The sequence below is a fragment of the Alligator mississippiensis genome, chromosome 5 (assembly GCF_030867095.1).
Source record: "Alligator mississippiensis isolate rAllMis1 chromosome 5, rAllMis1, whole genome shotgun sequence".
Taxonomy (NCBI): domain Eukaryota; kingdom Metazoa; phylum Chordata; order Crocodylia; family Alligatoridae; genus Alligator; species Alligator mississippiensis.
In genome coordinates this window covers 66,076,548-66,092,329 of record NC_081828.1, presented here as the reverse complement: position 1 = coordinate 66,092,329, position 15,782 = coordinate 66,076,548, and the positions used below count along the sequence as shown (strand labels likewise).

Genomic DNA, 15,782 nt, shown 5'->3' with positions numbered 1-15,782 from the left:
GAAGCTCCAGTCACTGTTTTATAAAGCTGTATTGATGCACCTAGCTCCCTACTTTACAGCTGTGGCCTGCTTCTGCTGCTTTAATGACATAATTGCATGAGAGTTTCACTCATCAAACCAACTCATTGTGTGAACTTATTATGTTCCCTCTGTCCTACTCGCACACTCCCCGCTCACCAGAAATTTACTTTTAATTGACTTTTAGGATTTTTGTCTCCTGCACAACCAACAGAATTGGTTGGATCATTCAGAGGTCATTGGCCATTTCCTGCAAGGGGTGCCACACAATACTCTGCAGGGAACTTCATCTATATTCTCGTATGACAAAATTATTTAACTGTGCAAGTTTTATATGTCTTCTACTGAAAAACTAAGAACCAACTATAGGAGTGGTCTTGGAATGATTTTTTTTTTTCTAGCAGTGAGCACCAAAAATAGACTCTCTGGGTGCATCTCCACAAGCAGGAATGTGCATTCCCCAGGGACAACTAGCAATGGCACATATTTGTGCCACTGCTAGTTGTCCCTGGGGAACGTGCCTGCACACATGCTCTGGTGCACATGTATGTGGGTTTGTCTGGATGTACCCTCTGCATCCAAAAGTAGGAGCTTCTGCTACCTAAATAAAAAGACCAGATTTTTTATCTTTGAAGACTATGGACAAAAAGGATCACCATATGTAAATGTGTGATGTTAACATTACCTACCATTTCTACTATGTAGTACTTTTAAAAGAACTACCTTACTCTCCCTTTTTAGTACTCAGAAATAAGTAACTATCTTCTTTCAAGTAGATTCTCCATTTTTTTTCTTAACAGTTATATCTGGCAGTATTTATATTAAATGTCTTATTAGACTAATCCTTGCACTGACGGTTCGAAGTCAACCTCTCAGTTTTCTGTTGATACAATTTACCAAATGATGAGTATGTCTATAAATCATATGTTGGTTTGTGGCATGGAATGAATTCATAACTTTCCCCAAAAAGATAATGTCTTACAGTTCAAAGGCTGTTTCTCCACTGTGGTAGCTAAAAATGCACTTATCTCTCTTTCTTACTGTGAAATAATCCAGCGATCCAATAGCGGTCTGACCATGAACCAAACCTATTTGGAAAAGAGCCGAATTGGAGTCAAAATGAAAAAGTAAAACAGAATGTAGCCAAGAAACAACAGGGAATGATTATCTTCGACAGCATGTTCTCTTTTATTATTGCTGCTGGAATTTTTTGTTCTCTAAGACTGGAGTTTGTTTCATGTCATCAGTCTATTCATTGACAAGCATCAGATTGTCACTCACAGTACTGTTTGGATAATCTGTGATAATGTATGACATTTAGCCAAATAATTAATTCTATTAGCTCCTAGGTACTATTATAGTAAAAGTGAATAACTAGTAACTTGCTTGAAATTGAAATGTATAATCACTGAAATGCTTTCTCAGTTTATCTTTGCAGAGCCTGGATGTAGCCCACTCAAACTAGAATAGATGGATTACTTCTTGAAAGCATTCTAGAAATGTCAGATTTATAAAAATGTGCTAGTCTTAATCCTTTAAAGCAAATTCAATCTTTAGAAGAATGTTATCATTTCTGGGAGGTGATATTCTATTATTGTTTATTTTACTTTCATTTTTCTTTCTATTTTGATATATTTGGTCTCATTTTCAGCCTTCTTATGCACAATGTATTTATACAAATCATGTAATTCTAACATCTGTATTAGGACAAGTGCTTGAAGGGGGATCTGTAAACCCATTAACTGAAACTATCTTTGTGCGTGAAAATGTTAACCCTTGGGCCTTCTCCAGACCTTACATTTGTTGTGGGATATATGCAGATTCCTTGCAACAAATGATAACATACCAGATGCTAAAAGAATTTGTCCCAGGATAAAAATTGCTGATCTGCTACAAAAATGGCAGATCTGTGACAGATCACTTTAAACAGCAAGTTGTTTGTAATGCCAGGACAAATTTAACTTCTGGCCAGGTAAAGAGACCCCGACAATCCCACTGTGCTCTGGTCTGCCCAGGGGTGAGCTGTTAGGGAGGCTTGGAGACCACTGTGTCCTGAGTTCCCAGGATAGGCTCCAGCCAACTTTCAGGCTGCCCAGGAGCTAGGCTCACGAGCCTGTCAGTGGACCTGTCCAGCTCAATGACAGGGTTCCCCTGTAGGTCAGGGGAGCTATAGAGCAGCCCCCTATTGTCCTCTGGTTGGAGAATATGTCTTTGCTGGGGTCCAGCCAGGGGGTGTTGAATATGTGGCTGGCCACATAACTTTATTTTTTTATAGTTCTACAAACTTTAGAGGCAAAGTCAAGAGGGGGTGTGTGTGTGTGTGTGTGTGTGTGTGTGTGTGTGTGTGTGTGTGTGTGTGTGTGTACACACACATTTACGTGCAGGTATCTGTTTGGACCTGAAAAACATGGCTGCATTGGCAAGCATGTTCACACAAACAGATGGAGGCTAATAGAGACCCAGCTTACAATATGGACCTGTATCACACATTGGTTTTATTTGAGCACTCAGAGCATGAAGTTCCTGTACCTTTAAACAAAACATTCTTCCAGCCCAAATATTGCTGTTCCCACAAATCTGTGTAGCCAGCAGCCACAAATTTCTGCTCTCTCAATTGCAATAGCTTTGTTCCAAGGTCTCTTCTGTTTAGTCTTGTTTTATAGAGCTTCTATCCTGGTAGTCTCAGTTCTCAGCCAGAACATATGCATCAGACACTTGCATGAGTATTAGGTAACCAAGTTATGCCTTTATTTGACTAGAACTGATTGGAAATTCTCCAAATTTTGACAAAATATTGAGTCAATAATGCTTACCCAGAAGACATCAAGGACATGAGATGGGACAAGTTCATCACACCACAAATGCAACTTGAAATGACTTACCAGTGACAATCATTTTAAACCTGCAATGAAGGGTTTTTAATGGAATAAACTAGCATGCTTTCCTAGCATCAACAATAAAAAAAGAATGTGTTTGAAAGTAATTTAAAGATCCTTTCAAAATAAGATTATGAGATTCAGAATTTCATTCAGGAAATAATCTTGGGTATCACATACATACCACAGGCTTAAATTTTCTCTCTTTCATGTACACAGTAGAAAATCAGAAGAAAAATACTAGTGGCATTGAACTGGTTGTGTCAGCGATACTATTTCTGCTACTACTATCATATCCACTATTTCACAAACCCCCTAAAAGTATTATAGTGTTCTTTGGATACATTATATTCTCTCTAACTTATGTACGATGAATATACTTTCACTTAGCATTCTGAACCTTAAAGAAGGATCAACTTAGTTTTGACTCACTTTTTTTTTTTAACATTCCAGTTTATTGATGGCCGACTATCAAAATTAAATGGAGGAAGGGGATTCTCTGATGCTTTTGAGGACGAGATCACTTCAGGAGGCTTTTCTGGAGGTACAGAATTATTTAAAACATGTTTTTATGTATCTTTGTATCATCCATTGGAACAATTGAAGATGACATCCTCTTGACATGGATGAATGTAACTTTTGCCTAATGGCTTAACTATTATAACTGATTAAATGGGTTTTTTCATTTTTAGTACAGCTTCAGTCCCTTTATATCACTAATCAGATGGGTAACTAGTTGTTTAGCTAAACAGTGTATTTAAGGAAGGTAAATAGATTAATAAACAATTCTTACAAAGTCATGATAAAACATATTAGTAATTATTAATAATTACAATATTTTGCTTTCTATTGTCTTATCTTTTAAGAATTATTAATTATTTTGAAACTTTATCTAATTTTATTCCATGCGCCTCATTTTACGTCTGTCCTATACCTAAGTAATAGCAAGAAATCTTGGAAGAAATATGGCTGTTACATGCAAAATACGCTGAAATGTGACAATGTAAAATTTACCTTACTCCTAAACAAATGTTCAGTTCCCTGTGTGTATATGTTCAGTTATATTAGATGACTTCATGATTAAATAAACTTTTATGTCTTTTTGCTTCTACTAGCCATGCAGAGTCAACACTTTTAAGAATGTGTAAGGTATATCCAAAACGTGTCCAACATAATTGTTTTATAATTTGTAGTTATATGACACCAATTTCTTATTGTCAGTTGTATTGGTTACAAAAATAATTTTACAGAGTGGAATCACTGCTTTCTGTATAAATGTGAAATGTGTCGCTCAAATCAAATTCACCAAGTCACTTAAGCAGCTGTTTCAGTGTTCTATTATAAAGCTACATTAAAGCTCATAGATCTGGCCCATGAAGAACTTTTTCTGGATGACAACATTTTCCAGAGTTGTAAGCTTTCCATAACTGATACTGTATTGTGCATTGTTATCTTTTTGCTCTCGACTCTTGTTTGTGTTAATACCTAGCTACAAAATTACTTTTTCTCCCTTCATTCCACCCCCATCCTCCTCCACTCTTGCATTTAAATCTGGCCCGTAGTTAATTTTACTGTGATGTGAATGAGAAGATGGAAGTTCAGCCATGGAGGATGGAGTCATACCAAAGTTTAGACATTTTCCTCCTTCCTTTAGGGTAGCCTACTCAGACTGTTTTATAAATAGTTATATAGCAGACATGTCCATTCAGATGGGTAATGTCAATACCTACAGTTACATTGTCTCCTGCAGTTAAGAGGTCAAGAGACTGCAGTGAAACTGCATTAGAATTTGGATGAAGTTAGTTTCCTGGCTCTACACTGATATGCTTTGTCAACCACATGTCTTACCTGGCTATGCTCATGAGGGAATGATCAGCTTCAATAGCAGTTTTGTGTTAGATTGTATTGTGTCCTTACTTTTCAAGTCAGACAAGCTGTATATTGCCAGGTTGTGGACAAATTGCTTAGGGCATATATTCAATATTTACATAACTGCTGTCTCATTATCATTATGAGGTGCAGGGCTAGCAGGAAGTATATAATTGAGGGTGACATTTTATGACACTAATGGGGTAGAACTATGATCCTTTTCATAGTTAAGTCCCATCAACTTTACCATTGGCTCAAGGTTTTACAAAATTGGGTGGAGTCCATGTTTCTGAAAAGTCACAAAAAGTCAGACTGAGCTATGCAGTGTTGAAAGGACAAGTGAGCACATCATGAAGAATAGTGAAAAGAATTTCATGCTATTGATTCAAAAGAAAGGCTCTTTAAGGATCTTTTTCCATATCATTTGTGTTGTTTGTATATGTTAAATCATATGTTGGCAAACATAATTAAATTATGCAAATAATTTACTGCAAATTTTAGAGCAAAACTTTCATTTAGCCAACCTTTATTCAAATAATATGTTTTTTTAAAATAAAGCTCATAAAAATGTATATTTTTATGGTGAAAAAAGTGGTGCCTACTGCATCAAAATAGCATTTAATAAGTTTTCACCTTTTTTACATGGGTTCTTCTGTTTGCATTATCTTTAAAAATTATCAATATAACATTAAGTTCTCAGATTATTGTGGCTCAGTCTTTAGCTCTTTTCTTGCACAGTTGGGTAGGTCTGCAGGAAGGGCAGAATCAATTAGTATCTTTGTCTATGCTTTTCTAGGTATGCTATGTGAGCGAAAAACAGCACTAATTGTTATGTAAGGTGATGGGGCAATTTGATTCCCCACCTGCTCTAAAACTTTTAAAATCAATTTTTGAGAGTAAATATCAAGTGAAAGTAAGCAGGGGAGAAGGTAGAGTGCTAGCAGGCTTGGAGCAATGTTAAGATCACTTTTTCAATACTCCCCTTCCAAGGGTAGTGCTAAATTTTAGGATACTAAGATTGGTAATAATTTGTCCCATTTGCTTCTTCCTTTAGCCCTCTCTTTTTATTTTCCCTTTTGGCCTAAGGCCAGAACATATGAAATGAGTTATACCACCAAAAATCTTTGCTTTAATTTGGTCAATATTGAAAAGTTGTTAGAAACTAGTAGCAACCTTTCTTGTGGTGCTAGTGTACAATTCACACTTCTTGCGCTGCTTCAGTTAAACTTCTTGGCTCCATGTCATGTCTGGCTGCTGAGAACTGCAAAACTAAATTCGTGGAATTCCCAGCAAATTACTCTTCTATATCAATGGGTAAAAAGAAAAAGAGAAAAAAAATGGCTTTGGTTAGAAATTGAACTCAGAATTGCCTCTCCTTCTGTAACAACACACAGTTGTGCCTTGGCACTTATTATCTCATTTTGTTTGTTTTTTATTGGCATGTGATTTGGTAATAACTGTTGCAAATATATTTTTTCACCCATAGAGTATTTTTTCATCACATGGACTTATTGCAGAATTTAATAATGAAAGCTATCTATAAATATTTGCATTTTTCAGGTATTTTTAAAAATATAGGTTGACAATTTTGGTGTTACTGATAGTGAAGAAATAAGATGCTTTGAATCTTTGTTGGGAATGTTAGCTTTATTATCAGGATTCAGCATTTTCCAGTATAAATTTCTGTAGTTCAAATATGGCACAAGTAAAATTGGTGTTTGCTTTTCTATCTTCTTGGTTGAATATGTATCTGATTGTTTCTTGGGTCTTTTGATTCACTCATTGAGTAGAAAATGACAAAACTTTGGAAGGATCTCTCATATTTAAGCCTTTCCAGCAGAATATTGGACTGAAAAATTGAAATAATTTATTAGCCTTATCTTCTCTAGTTTCTGGGAAACCACTATTAGTAGGGACCCTGAAAAATACAGTACAAGTATCTGAATTCCTCCAGGAACAGGAGCAAATGTTGTTTTTTTTGTTTCAGTGGGCTTTACATCGGACCTTAAATGATTGTATAGGTATGACTACTACAAGTCTGAACAATAAAATGCTATATTAACAAAATGCATTTATTTAAAGTGTGTCTAGTTTGTTACATTAGTGTATTAGCTGTGGTAACATTTTAACATATTGTGAGGAAATAATTTGTTTGTATATACTATATCTGTGAGTAAATCAGGTGTGATGAGTCAAACTTGAGGGAGAAATATTCTGTCATTGCTGTGTAGGTTATTGGTTATGGCACTTCTGCTCAAGATATATGATCATAGCTAAATCCATTAAAATCTCTTTCCCAACTTGGCATCCCTTTCACTCATAGCACCATTCCTGGGAACTTGGCTATCTCAAAAGTGCTTGCAAGGAATTTAGTGAAGTGGCATGCGGGTTTTAAATCAAAGCTTTCTGCTGCCTGGTACAAGTCCAAACAGCTAAATCCCATCACTTGTCTCACTCAGATATTGTTGGATTACATTTTACAATTGTCTAATTAGTCCTCAGACGACTTCTATGAATGAGGGTTGTTGGTGTTTTGGCTTTTCACTAGCCAATCTAACATACCAGAATTCCATCCTGGCTCTAGTTATTAGATTGATTACGCAGAGCCTAAGAGGCATTTTTTAAAAAGCCTGTATTGTCAAGTTATATCAGTATGTTCCCTGCAAAATTGATAAGTTCCTTGCTTGAACTTCATTCTTGTGAGCTCAGATACCTTGGGTGGAAGCTTTCATTCATGGTAACTAACACTGTGACCCCCTCTACACATTACATTTATGCCACAATGGCATAAATAACAAGAATTCTACACATACACTCACTTTAAAGTGCCATAAAATGGCAAACCAGCCTTAAAAATATTCTACAAATAGTGTTCTACATAGGACATTTTTATGGCTGTTGTGTATGATGCCTTAAATTGAATTTGTGGCATTTCTGGGACTGACAATCCCAGACACACTGACCAAGTGTCCAGGACTGACAGTCAGCTGACTTGCAAGCCCTGAGCTTTCAACTTGGTGATTCAGAAGGAGATCAGGATCATGAGCATGGTATGTAGAAAGGGTGCAGTTGGGATCTGACCCCTGATACCAGACTTGTGCCTCCTGCCATATATGCATGGTATGATTGTTGGGATCAGGGATTGGATCCCACAGCACTCTTAAACAAACATGTGCCAGGAGACTATAATTCACAAGTGTCAGTAAACTCAAGTGGTCATTCTGCTCTTAAACTCAAACCAAACAACCATCAGTCTTGCATATTCAGGTGAAATATCTTCTAAATTTGATGTCTCAGTAGCAAAAACCTGTCCTTTTTGGGCAGCGCCATATTTACTTGATTCTAAGACAAGGGTGTCCCCCCCACCCCCATTTAATATAGCGGGGAGGAATGCCTCTTGTCTTAGAATTGCATTTGAGGGTGCTTCAGGAGGACAGGTGGCTGCTGTAACTCAGGCTCCCTCCACTACCTGGGGTCAGGGCCATACTTTCAGCTGCTGCCTGCATGCCCCTCCAACACCTCTGCACCCTGCTTTCTCTTCCCTGCAGCCTCTTCTCCCCATCTCCCCACCCCCATGCAGCCTCTGCTACCCCACCTGCCCTCTCCCACCCCCCTTTACCTTTGCTCCATGCTGGCAGGCTCTGTGCATGCTGCAGCTTGGGTCACTGAGTACAGCCCCAGTCTGGCCCCACAGCACTGGCAGGCAGCCCACGCAGCTGCTATAGGGGCTGGGCTGGGTACATGCTCCATGCCTCAGGCTAGAACAGGGATGGAGCCTGCCGGCACTGAGCAAAGCCTGGAAGGGAGGCAAGAGCAGAGACTGGGGGAGGGGGGAGAGTAGAGGCATGGAGGAGGAGATGGAGAGCAGTTGCTGGGAGAGAATTGGGGGAATAGAGACTGAGGTGGAGGAGGGAAGCAGAGGCTTAGAGGGAAGCAAGAAACAGAGGCAGGGAAGAAGGAGGAACACAAGGCTGTGGAGGGACAGACAGAGAGCAAAAGTGACAAGGAGGCAGGCACAAGCAGGGAGCAAGCTGCTTGACCTCCCCATACCACCTGTCCCCCACCCCTACTTCCTCCTTCCCCCTCCAGAGGCTGAAGGGATGAATTAACCCTCCAATAACTAGGTTCTATACATGGAAAATGATAACAAATTTATAATTTTTCCATTTATATGGAAAATGAACGTAAGGAAAAACTTCACAGTCCTAGTGTCCACGGTCTGGAACAGACTTCCCCCAGAGGTGGTGAAAGCACCTACTTTGGACGCATTCAAAAGGCGTTTGGATGTTTATCTTGCTTGGATCATTTGATCCCCACAGACTTCCTACCTATGGCAGGAGGGCTGGACTTGATGATCTCATGAGGTCCCTTCCAGCCCCTTATGTCTATGTCTGTGTCATTTATACAATTTAATAATTGCAGGGGCTCGTCTTAAATTTAGGGTGGTCTTTGATTCAATAGATATGGCAGTAGCACCCAGTGATTCTGTCTGTGTTGGTCATTACTCCTTTCCTGGCCTTTTACAATTATTGCAACTCTTCATATATGAAAGAAAGATTCTGCCATTTACACTTTTATTTTCAGTGAGTTTCCATGCATCAGATATAGGAAATGATGCAATAGTCTTTATTCATACCTCCAATCTTCTTTTCATTCGCATGATAGTATCATCAGCCAAATTATTTTTTCCCTTACAAATTTTCCCAGAAGGATAAGGAAGCAAATCCATTTCTGGGAAAAAAGACAGCAATCATTATATTCAGTGCAAAAAGTATTCTAGGTACCATACCTATTCCTTCTTTCAGACATGTATGATTTTCTTTCCTTTTCGTTTTAGACCTTTGATCAGTCTGAATTGCTGAGAGTTATATGATTATGGTTTTAATATTTCTTTATACATAAGTCAGAGTTAGCAGCTGTCTTTGGAGAAAAGTATGAAGTACAATGAAAAGGAAGCACTGTTTGAGGCAAATGGACAGTTTGTAATAAAAGAAGTCCCATTTTTATTTTTTTATGTATATAAACTTACATTCTTTACCAGCGGGATAGAAACAAATAAACATGTCATCCTCTAAAAATGATGTTATGCATTGTGTGTTGTGGGGAGGCTAGTGATACCCTAACTATTTTAAATGCTTCTCACCTTATTTTATTTTCCATTTTCATTGCAGGAAATTCAAGATCCTATCAGCAGTGGGTGTATACAGTAAAGGTATAAAAAGCTTTATCCTTATTTGTCTAGTTTCTTTTTGGAAAAATTCAATGTTTTGAATGTAAGACTTCTAAAGGATCAGACTTTATATGATCAATTACTCCTTTCCTCTCATTTTTTTCTCTCCCTTTTGTTCATGCAGTGGAAATAAAGAAGCTATTTTATCCATATATAGTTTGTCATAAATTACTGTCTTTGGGTATAGCAAAATTTTACTGAGTTAAAAAATAGGAAAAAAAAATCCAAAAAATAAATGTCAAGATTTCAGAAGCACAGAATGTTTTTTCTTTTGTGTCTAGTCAAGGACATTACTGTAGTCTATTGTTGCATTCCATAACTGTGAGTTAGGTGTGTCAGTAGGTTTTGAAAGGAATTTTATCACTTCTAGAGAACAGCAGTTTGGTTAATATGAGTGGACGGTTTTTTTTGGGGGGGGGGGGGGTACATAGTTTAAAAGAAGACCTTTTGTTGCACAAAATTGTCACTATTCAGGGTCAGTATAATATAGTATTTAAATGATCAAAACTTTGGTTTGATTAAATTAGGCATAGTTACTTTGATCTGATAAAAATAATTTTTAAAAACCTGCACAAAATGCATATTTAGATGCATTAGAAACTGGGAATAGTTTCTTTACTACATGTAAAATGATTACAGTGCATGCAGGCTATGAGAATACATCATTCTATTAGAATGCATTGATAAATATGTGTCAGCCATGATAATGACATACTATAACCCTTGTGTAGATGCAGACGGTAAGTTGTAGAGGAAATGCAGCTGTGGACGTTTTTCTAATTTGAAAACAAAGACTATTATTTTACTACTTTACTTCATGTCAGGCCCTCATGCATTTTGCTTGCTATTATCTAACTTTTGACCTTTGTTGAAAGGATTATTAAAGTAATTTTTTGTATATTTCAGAAAGGAGGTGCACTAATCAACACAGCAATGACCAAAGCCAGTCCTGCCATGAAAACAGCGTACAACTTTGTAAGATCATTTTTCCCAAACTGTTTATGTTTAAAAATTGCAGTAATTATCTATAGAATCTAGCTTAAATACTGAAAGGGCTGTATACTTTATCTATGTGCTATAGAGGAAACATTACAGGTTCAGGAACTATTTTTAGTTTGCATTCGTGTTTCCATTCAGTCTTGGAAACGGAGGAGTTCATTTAGAAAAATAACCGTTCCTGGTTTTCAGAGATTCAATATATTATATTGGTTTTAATTACAATACAAAGAGAAGCTTACCTGTTACATGTGTGACATGCAGCTGAAGACCTCCACTACAGTGGGGAAAAAAAACCAACAACTTTAAAATGGGGACCTTGAAAACACTCATTCATTCTAAAGTCCATTTACATCAGCGTGACACTATAAACTGAAAGTAGATGGAAATGTAACATGTAACTACACATTTAAGAATCCTTTTTGGCATTAGTGTGCTAAAAAAGTTTCTAATTCTGACAAGAATCAGTCTCCAAGGAGCAAACAGCGCTGGCATGAGCAGATACCATTGCACCTTGGCGACAGTATCTAAAGTGCTTATAGAAGCATTTTTACCATTGGCAGGGAAGGTCTGCCATCCAAACATACTGTTGCATACAAGATACTAATACAATCATTTTTTTATTTGCGAGCATATTTTATACTAATTAGTTTGAGGTTAATAAAATAGCAGTAATTAAAAAAGATGTGGACTTTGGATTCCTTTGTTATATTTTCCTTACCCAATTCAAGTTATTTTATTTTCAGATTGAGTCCAGTTTTAAAATTATTTTAAAATAAAGCCCAACCCACAAAGTGAACAAATTACTTGATATGACTCAGTGTAAAAAATATATAAGTAAGAAATAGCACATTTGGTTGAAATCACATGGGAAAAAATACTTTTGTGCTCCTTTTGACTTTTCCAAAGGCTCTATAGATTGATGCATAGTGGTCCTGAATAAATATGTATTTTAGTTGGGTACTAGAATAGTTTATCTCAACTTAAAAGAGAATCTTGAATTCTACATATATTCAAAATAAAACAAGTCATGAGGCTAGAAAGTAAATACAAGTTCTTTGTTTTCATGAACTTATTTATTTAAAAATAGTTAATTAACAAGTTAGCTAGAAATTATTCTCCTTTAGTTTGTACTAGCTTAGATGACGTTACCCTATTTTCTCCCAGCCCACTAATAACCATGACCAGACATTTTTTCTTCAAGTGAACTCTTTGACTTAGAAGGAAGTCCCACTAACTACTGTGAAGGTCTGTGCACATGTCCTCTCACACACAGCAAATTACAAGACCAGACCTAGATGTCTTCTGTTACATTATTTTATTGCATACGTACAGCAGCCCATATAATTACTGCTGGGAATGTGGAATACCACTCATACTAGAAGGAGAATTATCTGGTGGGTGGCATTGTAACAATAATAGGATTGGTACCTTCTCCTAGAATCTTTACAGAACACCCCAAGCGTGTCCAAATGCTGTGAGTCTGAGTTGGGAGATAACAGTTGTTTTCACAGTAGTATCTTCTACCTGACACCTCCTTGCTTTGTGAAACTGCTGCTGGGTACATGATTTAATAGTCAAATTTTCAGAACACCTCAGTATGGCTTCTTAAAGTAGTGTTTTTCATTCTCAAAAATGTATATGCGCAGAAAAATATATAATGGTCTTCACTAATGACATATCTGCACGCAAAGTAAGAGCAAGTTTATGTAGGTAATTTGCATATACAAACTGAGGTTTTTTATATGATCTTGAATGTGAAAAAATTGTAGAAAGCACAACTTTTTTCATATCTTTTATTAAACCAACTTTATAGTTGGGAGAGATGCTAGACAAGCTTTTAACCACAGAATGCCTTTCCATATCAATACAACACTACTAAAAATATAAGCTGGAATTCTCAAGAAAATGTTTAAAAGTTGGTTCTAAAGTTACTTTTAATCTAATTGGACTCATGTAGGAAAGTTTTCCTGCTTCTCTCAAACCAAATTAATATTTTTTCCTAAGAAAATACAAAATGCAGAAAATTTTGGGGCCAACTGCTTGTCATCTAGAATGATATTTCATCCCTCTGTATTGAGGGATGCTCGTGGGTCCATTCTCTGTGCAAATTACTGTCATGAACAATAGTAAGATGGCTGTCTAATGCACACAAAATTTCCTCCTAAATAGCAGCAATATGCTGTTCAGCAACACTGGGCAAAAATCTCCATCTGCATATGAAATCACATCATTTCGCTTAAGATTGATGTTGCTTTGCAGGTTGCCAGTCTGGAACAAGATAGCAGTCATCTTGAAAAACTTAATATTTTTTTTAACAATAATTGCTGATAAGTATTTCTTCAAATCTAAAAGACCATTTTAAATAAAACTTGTGTGCTAGAGAATAGGTTGATTAATTTTTAACCTGTTTTTAGTAATATGTTGGCTAAAATATCGTATTTCATAATATTGATGTGCATGTACAGAGAAACAACCTTTACTATGATAACACTTATTAACATAGTATGACTAGTTGATATAGCACATGCAAGACTAGTGACAGATCATTATCCTTCCTTTATCATATAATGTAAAAAAGCTTAATTTTTCATTAAGAATAGCTTCATAAAGCATATTCTTTGAACACAACTGGTACCTTGCATTGCTACTTATGCCCTTTCGTTTTAATTTTCTAGGCTAAAAATCATGCAAAGCAGGGAATAAGAGAAGTGAGGAGTAAGTTAAAACATAAGGTATGTAAGATTAGTTTTACTTTCTTACCTTACTGCTTGCATCAGTTTGAAGCTTATACTTTACAAATCACATGAGATTTGTGTTTTTAATGACTTTTGAAATATGCTTAGCCCTTTGTTCAACAATACATTTTTCATAACGAGCCCTCTGGCAACTATCTGTCATTCTATGCATCCACTGAATAATTTCTTTATTGTTTGCATATTTTATCATAGAACAACAGAGGTCTTCAAAGATACATTAACAGGATGTATGTTTTCATAAAGTTGATTGCTTTGATATCACAATTGAAGCCTTTGCTTCGAGCTGTGACTTTAAGATGGGAGAGTCTTGCAGTACAATGAAATTCAGAAGGTGTAGTTGTCTTTTTTGGTTTCGTAAGATCAGTGTACAATGCCAGTGTTTAAACTGAATAAAAAAATGACGTTCAGAAGTAACATTATAGAAATATCAGAGTGAATTTCGATTAAAGGCATTTCACCACCAAGTTTTCCTGTTGAGTTGTATGGCTTATGATTTGCTTTGTGGGTAGAGGGAACTATTTTTAATGTTGTTTTTGTATTTATCTCAATATTCTAAAAATATTTTATACGCATTTGAAACTTCACATCTTAATGATTCATTGAGTAACTTAGCTTCCTGAAAAGTTGACTTTTATTTTGTTTCTAAGTGATATTTTATGATAGACTTTTAGTAATAGTCTTATTTGTTGAAGTAACATTTACTGCTTTATGTATGTATATTTCAATTGGACAGACTGAAGTAATTGCTATAAATAAGGATTTTAAATCTACTTTATTCTGTAGGAAAGTGATGAAGAACATGGAACTCGCAGTTCAAGTGCAGCACAGTATACTCCAGTCTACACAGTACACAATCAGAAGAGAGGAAGTTTAGAGAAACGAAGACTTGCCCAAGTAAGGCACAAGAATTTTATGCTTTCATTGTCTTGAAATATGAGGGAAATGTTTTTGAGTCACACTGATGTGCTGGTGAAGACATTTACTGATAATTTCTATTATCTATATTCAGGAATATGATGTAAACTTAATGATATTCCTTGCAGAATGTACTGCTTCAGAAGAGAGAATGTGGCTATTCATATGTTGCCCTCCTTGAAGGGAAGACAACAGACATTTTGAGACATTGATTTGATCTCTTAAATCCCATCAAATCAATGAAAACTGAGATTTAAACTTCTAGTCCCATGACTGTTTCCAAAAACTATGCAATTAAAGCTGTATTTTGTTACTTCTTCAAAAGTACTGATAAGAAAATGTAGAGGGCAGTTACATAAGAACTGGGGACATCTAAGGAATGCTTTGTTTGACAGCTAATTCAGCAGCGTGCATCTTTTATGGACTTCCACTAGATAAATAATTTTATTGGCATAAGGCACATTTCCAATAAAAAACAAGCATCACTTTTTAAGAAATGTTCCCCAGGATAAGACGTGACAAAGAATATCTTGCATTTGAAAGTCCATCTAACTCTATCACAAGTACATAGTTGGTCCAATAAAAGATACCACCCTAAGAAATCCTTGCCCTCCAAAAATTAAGGAGTTCTGATATGCACAACTTGATCCCTATCTTTAACTATCATTTTTATTATGTATGATACAGTGTTGCTCATTAATATATTGTTTAAAAGTCAATTGAATCTTTTAATTCAGATATTGCTTAAGTTGATTATCATGTTGTGATTTGCTAGTAAGTCAGCATATCAGGTGGACTTGATTAATCAAGTCTGCTGGAGCATGGTAATTACAGTGCTCCAGCAGCCTCTCGCATCTTGTGTATCAGTGTCCCCATGCTTTACAATGGTGGCAGGGGCACTTTAACTAAAGCTCATTGAGCAAGCTTTAGTTTGAACATTCTTGCCACCATTTTGAAACGTGGAGATGCTGATAGATGAGATGCTGAGGCGCTTTAATTAGAGTGGCTCTCGGATCCTCCTCCCCCATCCCTGGAGCATGTGTAAAAGTGCCTGGAGGTACTAGATTTAATGCACATTAACTAAAGCGCTTTAATGCACATGTGCCCACTATGTCATCT

The 15,782-nt window shown here is 36.4% G+C and overlaps 1 protein-coding gene across 3 annotated transcripts in view; it reads left to right on the top strand.

Annotated features, from left to right (window-relative positions):
* The window catches only part of DENND1B (DENN domain containing 1B), a 290,895-nt gene that overhangs the window by 246,455 nt on the left and 28,658 nt on the right, over window positions 1-15,782 (top strand). For all 3 annotated transcript variants that reach the window (XM_019491193.2, XM_014602934.3, XM_059728432.1), the window contains 5 exons: window positions 3,348-3,438; window positions 9,935-9,975; window positions 10,900-10,968; window positions 13,668-13,724; window positions 14,532-14,642. In XM_019491193.2, the coding sequence (XP_019346738.1) occupies window positions 3,348-3,438; window positions 9,935-9,975; window positions 10,900-10,968; window positions 13,668-13,724; window positions 14,532-14,642 (369 nt within the window). The remainder of the gene's footprint in view (window positions 1-3,347; window positions 3,439-9,934; window positions 9,976-10,899; window positions 10,969-13,667; window positions 13,725-14,531; window positions 14,643-15,782) is intronic.